This window comes from Scomber scombrus, chromosome 13, assembly GCF_963691925.1.
Source record: "Scomber scombrus chromosome 13, fScoSco1.1, whole genome shotgun sequence".
NCBI classification, from domain to species: Eukaryota; Metazoa; Chordata; class Actinopteri; order Scombriformes; family Scombridae; genus Scomber; species Scomber scombrus.
The window spans coordinates 9,917,206-9,934,262 of record NC_084982.1 but is presented as its reverse complement, the minus strand read 5'-3'; the positions used below and the strand labels follow the sequence as shown (position 1 = coordinate 9,934,262).

Below are 17,057 nucleotides of genomic sequence, written 5' to 3'. Positions count from 1 at the left end.
GCCAGCAACACTGACTTAGTGTTCTCCCATATTTAGAGAGGGAGAGCAAGCAGGTTCATATTAGTGAGAGATGATGTCATCGCTTTGCTCTTCAGCTCTGCTTCTCCAGTCCAAACTCTCAGTCTCAGGGAACGCCTTTTATTGCCTAGTTGTTGGTCAAGTTTCTTTAGATAAGTTACTGAAGGACCTTGTGTTTACCAACATGTTGAAATTGAGAAGAGCAATTAATTGATGTCAGGGCTGTCACTTTTTATTTGAAATTCGAACTTTGGTTTGAACGTGGGGAAAAATTAAATATTCAAACTCTGATGACCTGTTCAAAGTACAGAGTTTATAAGAGCAACGTACCATTTTAAGTAGTTTTCCTTTTGAGCCAGTAGAGGGCACTATTAAAATTCACAATCAGCTTGACCTATAGCATGTTTTTTGACCTGTCAGTAAACTAAACTAATAAATAAAAATGAACTGGACACTAGTGAGCAAAGCTTTGTTCATCAGATAATCATGACGCCAAAGCTTCTTTTGGTTTTACACTGTAGATGGCAAAATGGAAACTTCTCAAATACACCCGTACATGTTCAAACCGAAATCTGATCCGAAAACTTAGCATGAACAGATCAACAGATGACCATTTATGGGCATTTGCAAACAATCTCATGTCACAAGGAGGAAGTAGAGGAAACATTGTGCATTCCTGTCACTTTTTGTAACTTAAACCATGTTTCACACAGCCAACATCATATGAGCATAAAACAGAAAATAACAAAAAGTATGGAATGTCCCCCTGAAACTAGTGGTGAAGGGCTCCTCAGACCATTTTACAGTGCTTGATTGAATCATTAAAGAGGGAAAGCATTCAGTCTCTTTTTTTCAGCCTCCTACTCTGTTTTCTCAGTTGTCCTTTCTCTTCCACAAGTGCACATACACACTTGCCGGCAGTACCTCATTGTAGTCATCATGTCCTGAGAGCAACCTTGGGTCCCTCTAAACAAGATTAATACAGGTACATGAGGGACAAACATTGGGCAAGAAAAACCAAACATATAGCGAGCCCTTTTAGCTGGTTCCAAACTGTAGTGTGAATACCGTGAGAGTGTTGGCTCAGTAGATTGTTTCTGAATACCAGTATTTTTCTGTCGGCCTCTGTGTGTAAAGAAAGAGTGATGTTCTCTCCACAGCCTCCCTCCCTTTCTCTTGATACCCTCTCTGTATCAATCAGGAAGACAGATGAAGCTGTCTTTGCTGTCCCCGCGTTCCTTTGCTCCACTTGTTTACAGCGACAGGAAGGGATAATGAAAGCTCTTAACACAATTGCTGGGGAGTTTTCATGAGGTCCCTTTAAACTATCAAGACTTACTCAGGAATCATTCACAGACCCGAGGCCGGCCTCCAACACACTTAACTACATGAATTCAAAACAATGATATCATCTTTTTTTATTTGATATTCATTGTCCAGCGGCCCAGAGTCAAAGATAGCAAATGGTTGAGGTTTTGGACTAAAGAGAACCTTCATCAGTCAGATTGAATAGGTTTAGCCTCGGGTTGCTATAGATCAAGATAAGACATGTAGCAGCGCTGATTAGAGTAACTCAGCAGTGGCCTTGGAGTGTGTTTTCCGTGGGCATACATTTCTTTTCTGTGCCCATCTGATGGTCCTGTTAATGACAGCAGTCGAGCCATGACTCGTGCTGCTGTTTCCTTGCCCTTGGCCTCCAGCTGACTAATGCTGACAAGACCCTAACCACCTCACAATTTTCTTTCTCAAACTCACAGATGACACAAGTCAGACTCGGCTCTTTCTGTATTGTGTTTAGGCCGTCTAGACAAGCACATACATAGTAATGTCTAAGTCCAAACTTAGACAATGCCAGCCAATGTAAATCCTCTAAACTTAAGTTCTGGCTGAGAGACAGTCAGCCTTAATAATGGTTGCCAGGGTTGCCTCACTGAGGACTGTCTGCCGGCAGGCAGATTGGCAACTGCACATGTGGCAGGCCGCCCCTGTTTATTTATCTGAACACCACCCAGAGCTGCATGCCTGCATCCCTCCCGCCTGCCCTGAAGGGCACTGGCTGCCCTCAGAGTAAAACAACACTTCCAAAAATGTAGCTCACTCTCACTGTTCTGGTCCACACACACAGGTGGGATTTTAACAGTATGGCTGTGGCTGATGGTTTGTTAAACCTGCTCTTTCGCATTTTTAAACCAGCTCTGTAATCACATCAAACCAAGATGTGTCACCTTTATATTTAACTATCAATAAAACACTGAGTGGCCCTGTCTGGACCTTTTTTCAGATTGTCTATACTCCAGGAGTCTCACAAAGATTAGTGGCTTCATTTTTTTTTTAGAATTTACCGCAAAAGCAAGAAGAAACCCACTAACAAATCGGCTACATTTGAAAATCATGTCAAAAATGAGCTCAGCAAATGTTTTATGATGAGAAAAATGCATTGAACATGTTTGCCTCAAGAATGGACACAAAGTATTTTTGTTGAGAAATGGTAAATGTAAACGGAAACGTTTAAAACTCCACATGGTACCTTTTTAAATTATAAGCATAAACCTTTTATTTCACATTTACTCATATTTACTGTGGCACACTTGACATGAAAACATCTGACACTAAACTCATTTTTTGTGGGTTTTTCTCATTTGAGTTCAGTGTTACTGATTTTGTGTCATCTGGTGTTCTCAAGGAATATCTCAAGTGGCATTACAAGAAACATTTCAGAGTGTATACAGTGTTTGAAATTTATTGTTGAAAAAACAATATTTTCTCCACTGAGCCTTCTTCCCCCCGTAGGAGTAAACAGAACCGCCAGTGATCCCCAGGTAATTTAAGTTTGAGACCCTTGCTATAACTATTCATCTCCCATGAGCAGATTATATCCACTTTATAACCACCTGTCATGGCAGGCCAGTTCAGTCAGTGCCCCGAAGTCCTCTTTGGCCTCCAGTTTCTAGGGTCAAGTTCGCACAGCACTCTGTAATTTGCATTTTGCACGGCTGATGTATGTTTTGGCAGGAGCACAATACTGCAGGCATGGTTGGTAAGAGTGTTGTTACAGAGAAATTATACAGTAAGCAAGCCAGCTACAGAGCGAGGGAGAGCCTATAAATGTATTTTGTCACCAGAAATGAACCACGGTTGTATTTTATGATTATATGTCTGGTTAGGCTACTCTAAATGCTTTATACACTGAAAATAACTTTAGCATAAAGACAGAGTTTATTAGATTGCAATCAGTTGCCTTTGCTGCTGTTGTTATAATCACTCTCCCTAATGACTCTCTAAAAGCTGTTTGAGAAGGCTAAACTATTGAATTTTCATTGCCAGAGCATTTACTACAGTTTAGAGTAGATTTTCCATGTTGACTCAGTATAATGTCTTTGTTTTTATCATGAAACTAATGATAGCTCTGCTGCAATTCTTTACCTCTATTAGATGATATTGTATGTGGTACTGCATACATCATTTTTGAGTGGAGGAGAAATAAGGGAACTACAAAATGCTCGTGAAATATGGTTTTGCATGTGTGAACTTCTTGCATGTTGTAGTGATGTTTCCTGTGCCAGTCATTTTCTGCCGTAACTAAGGTACATTACATGGTAACCATAAATATTGAAAGCAAAACAGTAACCATTAGGCGGGCGGTGGTGTAATGAAATACGGCCTATGTTGTTATGCTCTGATGTAAACTGTCCTCCAGAAGTTACTTTTGTTCATCAAGACTTCCTCGACAGAGAGTTGCTCATTGAAAAATGAAGATGAGAAATTCTACAATTCACCATTTTGTGTGTATGGGTGTTTGTGGATGTGCACACTTAAGCCCCAGAGGGGCATCAGAGATGCTACTCTGTAGCATCTCTGATGCTAGATTCCACATGTATTGCATCAGAGTTGTGTGCTGATGATTGATAGAGAACGAAGGACGAGAACAGTGTTACGAATATCATCTGTATGATAACTGCCACTGGAAGATTTAGAGGAGAATAAGGACAGATGAAAAGATTAGATGTGTAGGTAAAACAAATGTGGGAGGGAGACTGAGCTGCAGTCATGTTAACAGGAGGAGTGGAGTCAAAAGTCTAGTTATTTAAGGTGAAGTTTGGCAGCTATAAATGTTTTGGGCCACCTACAGCACCAACATTACATAAGTTGCAATGTGCTGTCAAGGCATTCCAAGGTGAGGAAAGAGTTTCTTCCTTTGGTGCTTGTGAAAGCTTAAAAGCTTTGGGTTATTTACATAACCAAGTGTCTCTGATTAGATCATTGTGCGTGACATCATCAGAAGCAGAGGCGAGCCAGGATTGGCTGGAATCAGACACATGGATGTTGGAGTGTAACTGAGACGAGACAGTCTAGTTTTCTATTAATGACTGACCGTGCTTCTGTGACCGAGTCAGATCACAGTTCACTTTATAAACCAGAGGCTTGGTTTGTTATAGAGGGGAGCAATGTGCATTGTTTTAGAACAAGAAAAGCATTTGGTTTATTGACTCAGATTTTATAAATTAATAAGGGTTCAGTCTGCTTTCTGTGCATGCCCAAGTACATTTATAAAAGTAAACTTCTTGTTGCCACAAGTGTTGTACAGCCCGTCTTGTGTTGAGTATCCAAAACATGGTTGTGAGCAAAGTGGTTGTCCTTATTGTGCATCCAATGCCCCTCCTGCTGGTGATATTCTATATCTGCATTTTTTTGTGTCAAAATGATTGGCCTTAAAAACAAATAAGACTAAATCAACAGTAACAAGCCCCAACAGGAGCAAGGACAGCCAATTAACTGTTACAACATCTACCACTATCCCTCACTTGGCAAGCTTTTAAATCTTTTATTTCATCTCCAATTAGCCAGTCTAAAAGATCTGCTCCTGGATTAGTCTCCCAACAACCAAAACAGCAACAAGTAATTGAATACAAAGTCAAAATGTCCAGACAATGGAAATAATAAGTTGAACAACTGAATTTGTATCCAGACTGGTAATCTTTTCTCCCGGAGAGTCATTCCACTATGGCCTGCTTGTTAAATTTGTGCGTGCAGCCTAAAGTCCCCATTGATTTAACAATAACACATACTCAATTGTGGCTTGAGAGAGGAAGCTGCATGCCTCCAAAACCAATAACTCTTACACCCACACACCCCTCTCCCAACCCTTCCAAGATCAGGCAATTGGTACACGTCTTGAGATGAGTTATTGATTGTTAAAGCAACCAGAGAATTGTTTTCACGGAAAATATCACATTGTTTTTTACAGAAGCACCAATTTAACAACATAAATGATGTATGATATCCGCCTCAAGCAGGTTACATGAGTGTGGGGGGCTGGGGATGGCCATGCCTGTTTATAATGGGATGTTTTTAGGTTGCCGGTGGATAAAAGGTTTAATTGGTTTGTCTTATCCCTCTGTACAGGCCTAAATGGTATCTGTAATCAGACTAACAGTGTAAACTGTGATGGTGATTAAGTGCTTTTCTGAAGGTCACGGCCAACATAATTGTAAGCGAGTTGTGTAGGCGCTGTGCCAGCGGACACGTCACGCTTTAAACCGTCCACACCTGAGTGCTATTTGTCTGGAACCGACCGAACAATCAACAGTTTCCTGTAACCAGACGATTGATCCTCATTACGTCCAGTCAGCGCCATTGACCATCCATTAAAACCAGTTACCTCTATTGATCGCCCATTAAACCGGGCTGCTGCATTTTCCTGCATCTGAGCCCTATCCACTAACATTGACTTTCATTGATCTACGGTTATCTGAGATGTTGGCTTATTGCCTTGTGTGCATCTGAAAGCATGCTTCCTCCTGACCCCACCATCTGGAACGATCGTGGCTTGGAGGATATTGGGGGTTAGGGGACTCTTGAGATATTGACCATCTGATTGGTCAGGTTGGCCTTACAGCAGCTTTTCTTTTGTTCTTGGATTATATACTCATCTGTCGGTTCTTTTCTTTACTGACTAGGTGTAAGAATCACTAGAGGCCCCTTTTAGATAAATAATCAATCATTTTTTATATTGCCTAAGGTATGACTTTTGGCAACAATCTATAAATGCAATATTATGCAGGAAGCAATACAAAGTACCGAAGAGAGATTTTTTTCATCTCCCTTAATGTGTACAATACCTGTCCAATCTAGTGCTATCATGCAATAAAAAGAAATTAAAGAGCAGAAACATAACAAATGCAGATGCATCTATAGGTGTTGTGCATGATACAGTTAACATCCTGTCATATTCTGTGACATTTATAGAAATGCTGATCTGGCCCAGTTGACCTCAATTCTGAATCAAAATGTCAAGAGGAAAAGTGACTCGAAAGAATTTGTTGTTGGGGCATAGAAGGACATTTGAGAGTTCAGTGCAAAAATAAATCGACAGGTCTGGAGAAATTTGGGAAAAAGCCTGAATACCTAACCAACAACGTGAGGTTGACCTGTGCCTCTGTTATGCTGTCCTGAAATGATTTGGGTCTACTCGTCCCCTTTGGTGGAAAGTGTCACTGCAAATCAATACAAAGTTATACCGAGTAATCACATTTATCTTGTAATCGCACTGTCTGGTCCTGATGTGGGTGCTCTCTCCAAACATGATGATTCACCATCCACGGGGCACAAGGGGTCACTCAAAGGTCTGATAAGTATGACAGCAATGTGAGTCATATGCTATGGCCCTCACAGTCACCATGTTATGACGCACTCCTCACCACTGTCATCAAAACATTTCAAAGAAGGAATGTCTTTTGGAAGAATTGTTTATCCCTCCGGTAGAGTTTGCAGACTCTACCCCAAGATGCATTGAGGCTATTCTGGGGAACCACAGTGGCACAAAACCTTACAAAGACACTTAAATGTTGGTTTTTGGCCTTTTCTTGGCTCGTCACCCACCTGCATGTCCATTATGTTGGACTGTTCTACACCACATTTACGACTTATTCGGTGCCTGTAAATGTGGAGGGTAATGACCAGCTAGGTGCATCAGCTTGCTTGTCAAGTCCCCTGCCTCATGGTTTGATCATCTGTCTGTGCCTCACCATGCATGTAAGGCTTTAGTAAGACAGTTGCTAATTACGGTAGTCACAACAGGGTGAGCACAGGTATGAATGGTGGCTGAATTTCATTCAGCTGGCTCAGTCTCAGGCTCCTGGTATTGTTCACGCTGGCTCTCCGTCACAGCTTACTGGGACACTTGAATAGAGCGAAGCTATTGTTAACGTTACTGCTAACACTTCTCTTCCAATGATAAGTACAGTGAAAAGGGCCTATTTAATGACTGATAATTACATATTTGTTGTTTGAGTATTACTAGATAAAAACAGTTTTCGTCTTTAAGGATAGATTCAACACTCGACTAACACTGCAGCTCAGGTTAGTTGTAGGTTAGAAAAAAATACAGTTTACCGTGGTTTCATTCATTTCGTCCGAGCACAATATTTACAAGGGGAGCTTTAAATTTATAGGGGCCTCGAGGGCCACACTTACCCATGATTGTATTGTCATTGTCATGGTAAAGTACAGATGACACACTTTGTGATGCAAGCCAACTGATTAAAAGCCAGTATAGATATCAAAGTCACAAGCTTTCTTACATATGCTAATGATAAGTCAGTTCCCTTTGTGATACTACCTAGCCTCAGTCTGTTTAAATGTTAGGTTCACCCAAATTACAAAAAAAACAAAAACATTTTCCTATTTTAACTCTAGTATCATCTATCCATGTAGGTAGTTTAATTTGATATTGAACCACGTCTGATGATTTTCTGCCTCTGTTGCAATAGAGGTAAATGGAAACATACGCAGATAAAAGTGTAAACAGCCTTCGACTTTTAAAACTCTGCACGTACACCTTTCTGCACAGTGAAGGCCAAACGTCCAAGTGAAGTAACAATAAGAAGACTTAGTTCTGAGTGAAGGGGGAATTTAAGGTCGGTGTAGCTGCCTTGTCAGCGCCCTCCACTCATATGAAGCCTGGGTTTGGTTAACTTCTGAACTCACAAGGTTTATTGTAGAGAACAGTGTTTCACAGCTAATTTAACACAGAGCAGCAATGTCAGGTAATTGTTTTTTTGTGTTGTCTACTCAAGCATATAAAATGAGCCTGTAGCGCATGCAAATCACATTAGAAATGTGAACTAATTTTAAGATTTGACCCCACAAGCTCAACACTTTAACCTGCTGATTATACAGAAATTAAAGGGCGCTTGCTGTAAAATGTTTGCCACAAATACCCCCTCAAAGCCGCATCCACAATATCACACCCCCAACTTTACTGGTGAACAAAAGCCAAAGAGGTCCAACAGGCAAATACCAGTACTAGCAGGGAAAAACCTTACCTGCTGCAGGACAGGTGGACCACTCACTGATCATACAGGCCTGAGCTTTGCTTTGATTATGATCCATTTATCTCCAATATCATTGCCTGAAGTCTCTCTCTCTGTCATACATCTTTCCTTTTCCCTTTGTTCTTGTTTCATTGGTCTTTGGCACCAGTGTATCCTCCACTCTTCCCAGTCCAGAATGAGAGAAACAGGAGAGAGAGAGAGTGGGGAATGGTTGGTTTGATCCATCAATAGTGGGGGTGGTCTTTCAACAGAAGGAGTGCACGGCTGGACAGATGACTGTAAGGACGAGGGTGAAGATAAAAGTCTAGCAGTGAGGGATGAAGTGAAGGAGTGAGAAGAGAGGAGCACAGCTGGCAGGCATCAATCCATCACATTCTCGGTTGTTTTATATGGCCCGAGAATATAATAGCTCCAGGGAAGCGGAAGAGAAGGAAGACGGGGGGATGGTGTGATAGAACAGATTGGATGGGATGAATCGATGTGAGATGGGAAATAAGACGATAAAACAGGAAATCTGGGTTCAGGTGTTGGATGGTTAATGTGTGGTGTATGTTTCAGGAGAGCTCTTGGAGTTTATCAGTAACCCACTGCGGCAGGTCAGAGACATGTTCAGGTGGTGCTTGTCACTGTGTTATACTGAGCATTCATAGGTGTAATGGTATGAAAATCATAACTTGTTTTGTTGCTTGAATATAAAACTTGCTAAGAAATTAAGCTGCATGCACACAGAACAAGAAACTCCAGTTATTCTGACTTGGTAGGACACGTGGTTGACTTCACTGCTAGCCTTTAAGTAACATATTAAAGTAACTTAAATTAGCTACTTTTGCAGTGTTACATAATGAAGCATATTCATCTACAAGTGAAAGCAAAGACAAACAATCTGAGTATTGTTCCTTTGAAATTCACTGAGATTTTACTTTTTATGTACTTTATACTGATAGTGATTTAATGATGGTGGCTTTGCAGCCATTTTGCCAACCATTAACGCTTTTGTAGTTCCTTCATCAAGTGGGAGATATTATTGATGACATTCTTGGTTTCTGAGACCATTCTTTATAACTACTAGGCTGAAATTAATGACTTTTCTGACTCAATTGCTTAATTTTACAGTTTTAATGATATGATGTGAATGCAGCATCCTGCAACTTCTTCCAGTTGTGTTTCGGCTCAAAAGGGTGATTCAACACTTCATCAGTTGCCTTCCATTTGTGGTTAATAATTTGTTGCTACTGATTTGGCATTAAGTTCAACCTGCTTGAAATATCAACTCATAGAGCTTCAAACACTGAATAAGATAAAGAGGCAATATTACCAGTATTTTAAAAGTGAACATTCAGGACAGGCACAGCAATAAAACCTCCACATTTGTTGTTGAGTTCAGTCTAGAATTGTTTTTTAAAGCTGAATTTTGAGCAAGTGTGCAGATATGCCAAGAAGTCTGAACATGGCCTCCTAGCATAAGACAATAGGTATGCACTGAGAAGTGTTAGTAGCAACAGAGAGGCTAAATATAACCATATGCTTTAATCGAGGACTGCAGCGTTGTTGTTATCTCAGGTGACGTTTATGTGTTTCTGCTTTACTTAGTTTCTTCTTGAACTCAAACCAGATGTAAAGGAACCCTAAATCCAAAATGGTATTGATGAAATTTCTACCTGCTTTTTTTTTTTTTTGTTAAAGATGCTTCTGAAGTGGAGGAGGAGACGGAACAAGAGAAACTTCCAGCAGCAAAACCAAACACACAGACAAAACCAGAGAAGAGGAAGAGGATAGAAGAAAAAACAGTGAAGGCAAAGAAGAAGAAAAAGAATGAACAGGTATAACCTTACACCCACTCTGTTTTTCGTAGTTCTCTTAACTATAAAACCTTTTTATTCAACCCCATTGTACTGTTGTCAGCATAGTATACTGTTAGATATCAGAAAATGATCTGTCTCATGTAGAATATAATGAATCAGACTTAAATATAACAATGGACATTGGACTTTTACAAAGTAAGCAATACATAGTAAATTCTTTAAAGTATACATTTCTTACTTCTGCAGATTATTCAGGTTTTATTTCTTAAAAATATTGTAAAATAAATTCAAAACACTGTTATACAGTATATCATATCCAATTGTTTTTTAATGATTTATGTTTTCTGCATGTATTGTTGTCACAGAAAGAGGTCGTAACTCCTCAGAAGAAAGAGACTGAGGATGAAAAGTCAGAGAAACCCAAAAGAAAGAGGAAGGTGAGTGTGTGGACTCGGTGACGACACCTGCTGTTGTAAACAGTTATTGTTGCATAGACAGTCACTGATATGAACATCTAATTTGTTTTGCAGAAGAAAAAGAAGACAATTACAGATGTTTTGGCCTCCTCAGAGCCAAAGCCAGGCTGTCCAGCAGACCTGCAGAACCTGGTTGCACAGTATTTCTCAGACAAGCGCTCTGTTATCGAGCAGGAGGAGCTCAAATTGCATGGTGAGTCAGGACGAGTCCACTTTAACAGTCAATATTTGCTGATCTGTTGTTTTCATCAAGGTCACTGTCTGCCCTCTCGCATCCTCCAGACTCCTGTTTCCTGTCCAGTAATGACCTGACACACAGCTTCTCCTCGTACCTGAAACAGAGTGAGCTGTGTTCTAAATCCAGTTTATAAATCTTATATTAACTGTTTACTTCTGGACACACGAGTTTCACTTTTGTTGTCTTTTTCCTGTTATGTTTAGTTTGTCCCAAATGGTCGAAGATTCAAAAGCAGCACACAGACAAGAGTTCTGTGGTTCTGCTCATCGTCTGTAGCTCGGCTCTCCGAACCATCGAGCTCATCAAGTAAGTGAATCATCTGGGATGTTTGTATTTCCTGCAATACATTACTTATGCATTTGATTAACAGGAGAGAGATTTGTGTTGTTCTTCCCAGGCAGCTGACAGCCTTCAAGGGTGAAGCCAAGGCATTAAAGCTTTTTGCGAAACACATCAAGGTAGTAGACAGTTACTCATCACGATGCATGTGGTTTGCGTGGTTCAATCAGAACAGCATTAACTGTCGTGTTTGTGTGTTCACAGGTGGAGGAGCAGGTGAAGCTGCTGCAGAAGGGCATCACACACATTGGAGTCGGGACACCTGGCAGGATCAGTGCTCTTATTGAGAATGGTATGTGTGGGCACTGTGAACCATCAAAGCTTTTAAAGCCTTCTTATCATATCCAGTGGAAATTTAGATTTGTATTATCTTTTTCCACCCAGACGGTTTGAACTTGCAGGCGTTGCGCTACCTGGTTCTGGACTGGAACTGGAGGGACCAGAAGCTCAGAAGGATGGTGGACATTCCTGAGGTGAGCTGCTGCCCCCTGCTGGGATGAAATATGATTGGCTTGCTGCATGATTCTATACATTTTTTTAATTTGATATTTGACATTTCTGCATGTCTATTTCAGATCAAACTGGACTTTTTTAAGCTGCTGGAGAGTGGTATCCTCAGTAGCTGCAAAGAAGACAAAGTTAAAATTGGACTATTTTAACTGCACATTGTAAACTTCACCATGTGCTGATCATTTACACCACAACTTCATGTTCAAAGTGCCGTACTGATGTGCCTCCACAACATGCTGAGGGGCCTCTTCCTGTTTGTTTTCCCTTTTGTGTCAGTGTGAAACCTGCGCTATGCTTTTACTATTTTCAGAGGCTGTGTCAAATCTGTGATGTTGTTTGTTCACTCTTGTAGTCCAACGCGATGTCCCAGTGTGATGGATTGAATAAATGGACTCTGAATGAAACCGGCATCCTTCTGTTTGTTTACTCTGACCTTGGGCAGTCCCTCCCACAGAGAATGTGAGGTCATGAGTTTACTTGCCCACTAGGAAGTCCCATTTATCATAACATCCTTTGATAAAACATTTAAAAGCAGCACTAAGGGGGCGCAAAACCAACAGTTTTTCTCCAACAGCAAATTAGAATAAAGATATAAAATAATCTTCTGTGTTATTTTGATGCACATTAACAGAAAAACATTTGTCTTGATGGACAGAAGCAATAAAACAAAAGAAAATGGAACTAACAGAGAACAGAAAGAGGTAGTTAGGTAAGAGATTGTGGTTAATGAGTTACAGGCCAGTATGGTTTCAACGCCCTGCAAGGCCTGCTGGGAAAATCTCTTGGCAGGCAGAGTTGTGTAAGTGTAGAGATATCGCTGAAGTAAAGAACAGGAAGAGAGCAGCGTCTTCGAATACACTTATTGGATCTGCAAACTTCCTCTCCTGTCCTCAACCGAAGGTTCCTCTCATGGGCACAGCGAAGGCTAAGTCTGGGCCCTTGGCTCGGAGGCCAGACAACTCTGCTTTCAAACAGCAGAGGCTCCCTGCCTGGTCTCCCATGCTAACAGCTAACACTGTGCTGCCATTCTTCTATTTTATGGCTTTGATATGTATGCTGCTGGGAGTGTGGCTTCTTCTTACTGTGCAGACCATACAGGAAATAAAGGTGAGAGTGTGTTTCTGAGAACTGTGCCAGCTTATTTAGTACTGTTTTTGACAAGTGGAAGTATTCTAGTGTAAAATACACAAAGTGTGTGTGTGTGTGTGTGTGAGAGAGAGAGAGAAACAGAGAGGAAGAGCGCGAATGGCCTTGTGTGCAATAAAAAAGGGAGTGACAAAGAGTACGGATCCAAGGTTATGTTTTGAATTATGGTAAACAGGAACAGTTTATTCTCCATTTATTCTGTTCATTAATTAACTCTCTCCTGTCCTCTCAGCTGGACTACACAGAGGCCGGGTCGTGTAATGAATGCTTTGAAATGCGTAAAAATGTGAGCAACGCAGAAAAGAGCTGCACTTGCACAGTGATGTTCAACGTTGAGAAAGCCTTCAAGGTAATAGTCTGAGTGTGACAAACATCCAGTTTGACAAAAGAGTTTCAAACACGCCATGGTTTCTGATGCTTTATCATAGAGATGATTTAATTAACATGTGACCTAAGTATTGTTAAAAGCTTTACAATCTTATAAATGTTCCTTGAGTTGAGGTTATTTTGTCAAACTGTTGTATTTCGTAACTTTTTATGCTCAAACATGAAGTGAATTAGACACAGAATTCAGCCTTGCATTTCTGTTTGCACACATATGCTGATAATGTGCACCCTGCTGCTGTCCCAGGGAGATGTCTTTTTCTATTATGGCCTCCAAAACTTCCACCAGAACCTCCGCAGATACATGGACTCCAGAGATGATGGACAGATGGTTGGCAGGACACAAAACTTAAAGGTAGCGCCACAATATTTTGTATTCATTTTCATATAATTGTAAGGAAGCTTCACTTGATGACAGCTGCAAATACTGCAACAAATGCACATTTGTCTCCATGTGAGAAGCTTGTTTGAGCCTGATGGTGTTTCATGCACTATAAACATTGTCAAATAATGTCTATGGGTGTCTCTGTAAACCGTGTTCCCTGACTAGGACCCCAGCACATACTGCAAGCCATTTATTACAGGCAAAGATGGACTTCCCATTGCTCCCTGTGGTGCTGTGGCCAACAGTATCTTCAATGGTAAGCACCACTCCTAATACACTTCAACTGTCACATCCATCCTTCACTTTCTCCTCAATGCTCCCTCTCGACTCATCTGTTCTCCCAGATTCCTTCAAGTTCACGTACCATGGGATGTATGCGGTCCCTCTGTTACGGAGCGGTATCACCTGGTACACTGACAAAAACATCAAGTACCGGAACCCAACAGTTGACAACTTGACACTGACTGAGGTGTTTCAAGGTACATGGGAATATATACCCTTGATCAAACACAGAATGTCAGTTTCTTACCTTCTACCTGTTCTGTAATATTTTAACTACTCACCATGCCTGATGTGTGATCACTCCACAGGGACAACACAGCCACCGTACTGGAATAAACCTGTGTACGAGCTTGACCCCCTCGAGCCGACCAACAACGGCTTCATCAATGATGACCTGATCATTTGGATGAGGGAAGCAGCCTTCCCCAATTTCAAAAAGCTCTATGGGGTTTTATACAGAGCAAACACGCCATTCACTGAGGGGCTACCAGAAGGGCAATACAGCATCGACATAACCTACAGTATCCTTCCACTGGTGTCACAGATTTTGAAGGGAATATTTGTAGGGCTGTAAGAAGTTGCCGCTACAGGAAAGTGAGACATGCTTAACGTGTGTCCCATTGTGTGCATTTGTTTCCACAGCCTTAGCGTCTATTTTAAGACCATTGAGCTTCTCTTTGTGATCGCCTATTTTCAGCCTTGACCTCTGCCCTTCCAGACTTCCCCGTGCAGTACTTCCAAGGCAGAAAGGAAGTGGTGCTGACCACACTGACTTGGTTCGGAGGTCAGAACCATTTCCTTCCCATTGCTTACCTAGTAACCAGCAGCCTGCTCCTACTGATAGCCGTCACCCTCACCACGGTTTGGTGGAAGTTCGGAAAGGATGGAAAGAATATGGAGGAATGAAGGGTGAGGAAGTGGTGCAGAGGAGTGAAAGGGTGGAAAACTCAAAAGCAGCTGAAAATTGTGCAGCTTAGGAGAGATGACAAGAACATTGAATGAAGATGTAAGTAAATGCAGGATAAGGAGAATGGGTTAAAAATAATGTTAATTTGGTAAATTCTGTGTGTCAAAAATCAGTCATGATCAAATAACCTGTGTGATGGCTTTTAGTGTGATGTTGTTGCTCGCATGCCTAGTTGTGTTGGTGTTAATATTCCATTATACTTGATAAATGTTTGCATTCTTAAACATACATCATTTTGTTTATAGACAAAAAATGTCATTAATAATTACTGGTATCCAGTCACAATAGTGTTGAGGCTGTTTTTTCGTGTGGCAGAACTACACTACACAAATGTTAAACGGTGCATGTTTGTAGAAGGTTTCCAATTACAGCAATGAGATTAGCAACTGCAGCCAGCACTGGCTCAACATTGTTCTTACATGCTTATACATGATAAATAAAGTAGAAGTAGTATGAAATAGATTCACTATATCTTAAATCAGTAGTCAGGTGTCTATATGAACATTGAAACAGGTTTAATCGTTCCTCCTGTTTATACTAGACATTAAAAGATTCCCTCTAAATGCACTTACAGTTTAGGTGATGGGGGCCAAACACAGCCATTGTTATGAGCAAAAATCTACTGAAAAGTTTAATTGAAACTAATTTAAGGCTACAGCCATCCAAATTAGACAATTATCAAGAGGATATCTTCCAAAGTTAGGACATTTTGTAAGAAAAAATAGTTTCCCTGGACAGTGAGTCCATGCTGAGCTGCTGCAGAGGAAGAATAACAAAAACACTAACTTTGGAAGATATCCACTGGATTAAGCTAATTAGATTGCTGCAGTATCATTAAACCTTTGAGTACAGTTTTGCGAGGAAGAAGGAATGATCATAGCAAGTAAAATCTGTTTCAGTGGATATATGGGCACCTCATAATTGTTTTAAGACAGACGTGAAAAATTGTGAACCTGTCTTTAGAATTGATACTAATAGATTAGTGATGGTGGATTATAGCAGAGGAGAGGAGGGTGTTTAGATTAGTTTCTTTCCTATCAAGGTTAAAAAAAAGTTTTTTTTAAAAACTATTTAATTGCAAATTACTGTAGTTTCTGTGTGATTGTGAAGTCAAATGTAAAAAGATAACACATAGATGTAATAGATACATAGAAAGCCATCAGTTATTGTTTATGTTGTGGGTTTTCAGTAAATGTGTTCTTTTGACGACAGCTGGTGATTGTAATAAAGCATTTTCTTTTAAAAATTCTTTATTTCTCTATGTACAATCAGTGAGAGCCACATCAACAGCTCCTCTGTGAGCAGGGAGCACCAAAAACTATGCATGTAGATTGCCTTGGTTATCGAGTGCAGCTGTGTGAACAACACAGCAAACCCTCCTCCAGGCTCCAGGTTGCTGTTCTCTAAAGTTGTAAAGCAGCTCATTCCATTTTTCTCCTCCATCTGCACTCCTGCCGCCAAGTGTTTGGTCACATCTGTACCACAGGAGGAGGACAAGAGAGGAATGCAGTCTACTGTGGACTTTTTAATTACCACCGGTGCTACAGACAAACATGTCCTACAACCACTATAAGCCATATGATAACCAGTCCAAAAAGAACACAGACACAAGGAAGTAACAAGTCACACCCAATTACGACAGATCGAACACCCATTTCAACACGAGACAGACACGATGCAAGAAAAATGTTTAAAAATTTCAGGACAAACATACAGGAAACTCAGACACCAGAGGGTGTTACTACGAAACTATCAGTTTCTAACAAATTATCCCATTTTTCTCTGTACCTTTTTCCTAGGACACATCGCCCACTAAGCTTTTAAAAATGATGCATTACTTACATTAAGACTGTTTGTTTTAACGTGTATTTGGCTAAACTTTTGATGTTGGCACCATCGTGAACATTGGATCTGCTGTAAATCAACATTGCGTCAACAGAGAAGGCAACATTTGGTCTTCAGTACTACAAGAAGTTTTCTCTTTGGATCGATCCTCCCGATCAGCCTATTCAAGTTCACACACACAACAAACGGGATTCATCAGCCGCGAACAAGACGCAAACCTCCCCAACCTTCCCAACCACAACAGTGCAACCACACGTGTTTGATCTGTGAGGGCAGCGGTGGGCAATTTCTTAAAGAGTATCTCCTTGTCAGCAGGATGTGAAATAAAAAAT

General features: G+C 40.7%; 2 protein-coding genes across 2 annotated transcripts in view; both read left to right on the top strand.

Moving 5' to 3' along the window:
- The window catches only part of cmss1 (cms1 ribosomal small subunit homolog), a 30,349-nt gene extending 18,406 nt beyond the window's left edge, over window positions 1-11,943 (top strand). The window contains exons 2-10 of the mRNA XM_062431973.1: window positions 10,035-10,171; window positions 10,519-10,590; window positions 10,684-10,822; window positions 10,912-10,971; window positions 11,071-11,173; window positions 11,265-11,325; window positions 11,411-11,498; window positions 11,591-11,679; window positions 11,782-11,943. Coding sequence (XP_062287957.1) covers window positions 10,035-10,171; window positions 10,519-10,590; window positions 10,684-10,822; window positions 10,912-10,971; window positions 11,071-11,173; window positions 11,265-11,325; window positions 11,411-11,498; window positions 11,591-11,679; window positions 11,782-11,865 — 833 coding nt within the window. The 3' untranslated portion in view covers window positions 11,866-11,943. The remainder of the gene's footprint in view (window positions 1-10,034; window positions 10,172-10,518; window positions 10,591-10,683; window positions 10,823-10,911; window positions 10,972-11,070; window positions 11,174-11,264; window positions 11,326-11,410; window positions 11,499-11,590; window positions 11,680-11,781) is intronic.
- Window positions 11,944-12,499: 556 nt separating this feature from the next.
- Window positions 12,500-16,918, top strand: tmem30c (transmembrane protein 30C). Its single transcript, XM_062431185.1, has 7 exons — window positions 12,500-12,823; window positions 13,095-13,211; window positions 13,494-13,601; window positions 13,797-13,887; window positions 13,976-14,110; window positions 14,222-14,434; window positions 14,632-16,918. Exons 1-7 carry the CDS (start codon window positions 12,626-12,628, stop codon window positions 14,817-14,819), a joined length of 1,050 nt encoding a protein of 349 aa, XP_062287169.1. The 5' UTR covers window positions 12,500-12,625; the 3' UTR covers window positions 14,820-16,918.
- The last annotated feature ends 139 nt before the right edge of the window (window positions 16,919-17,057 follow it).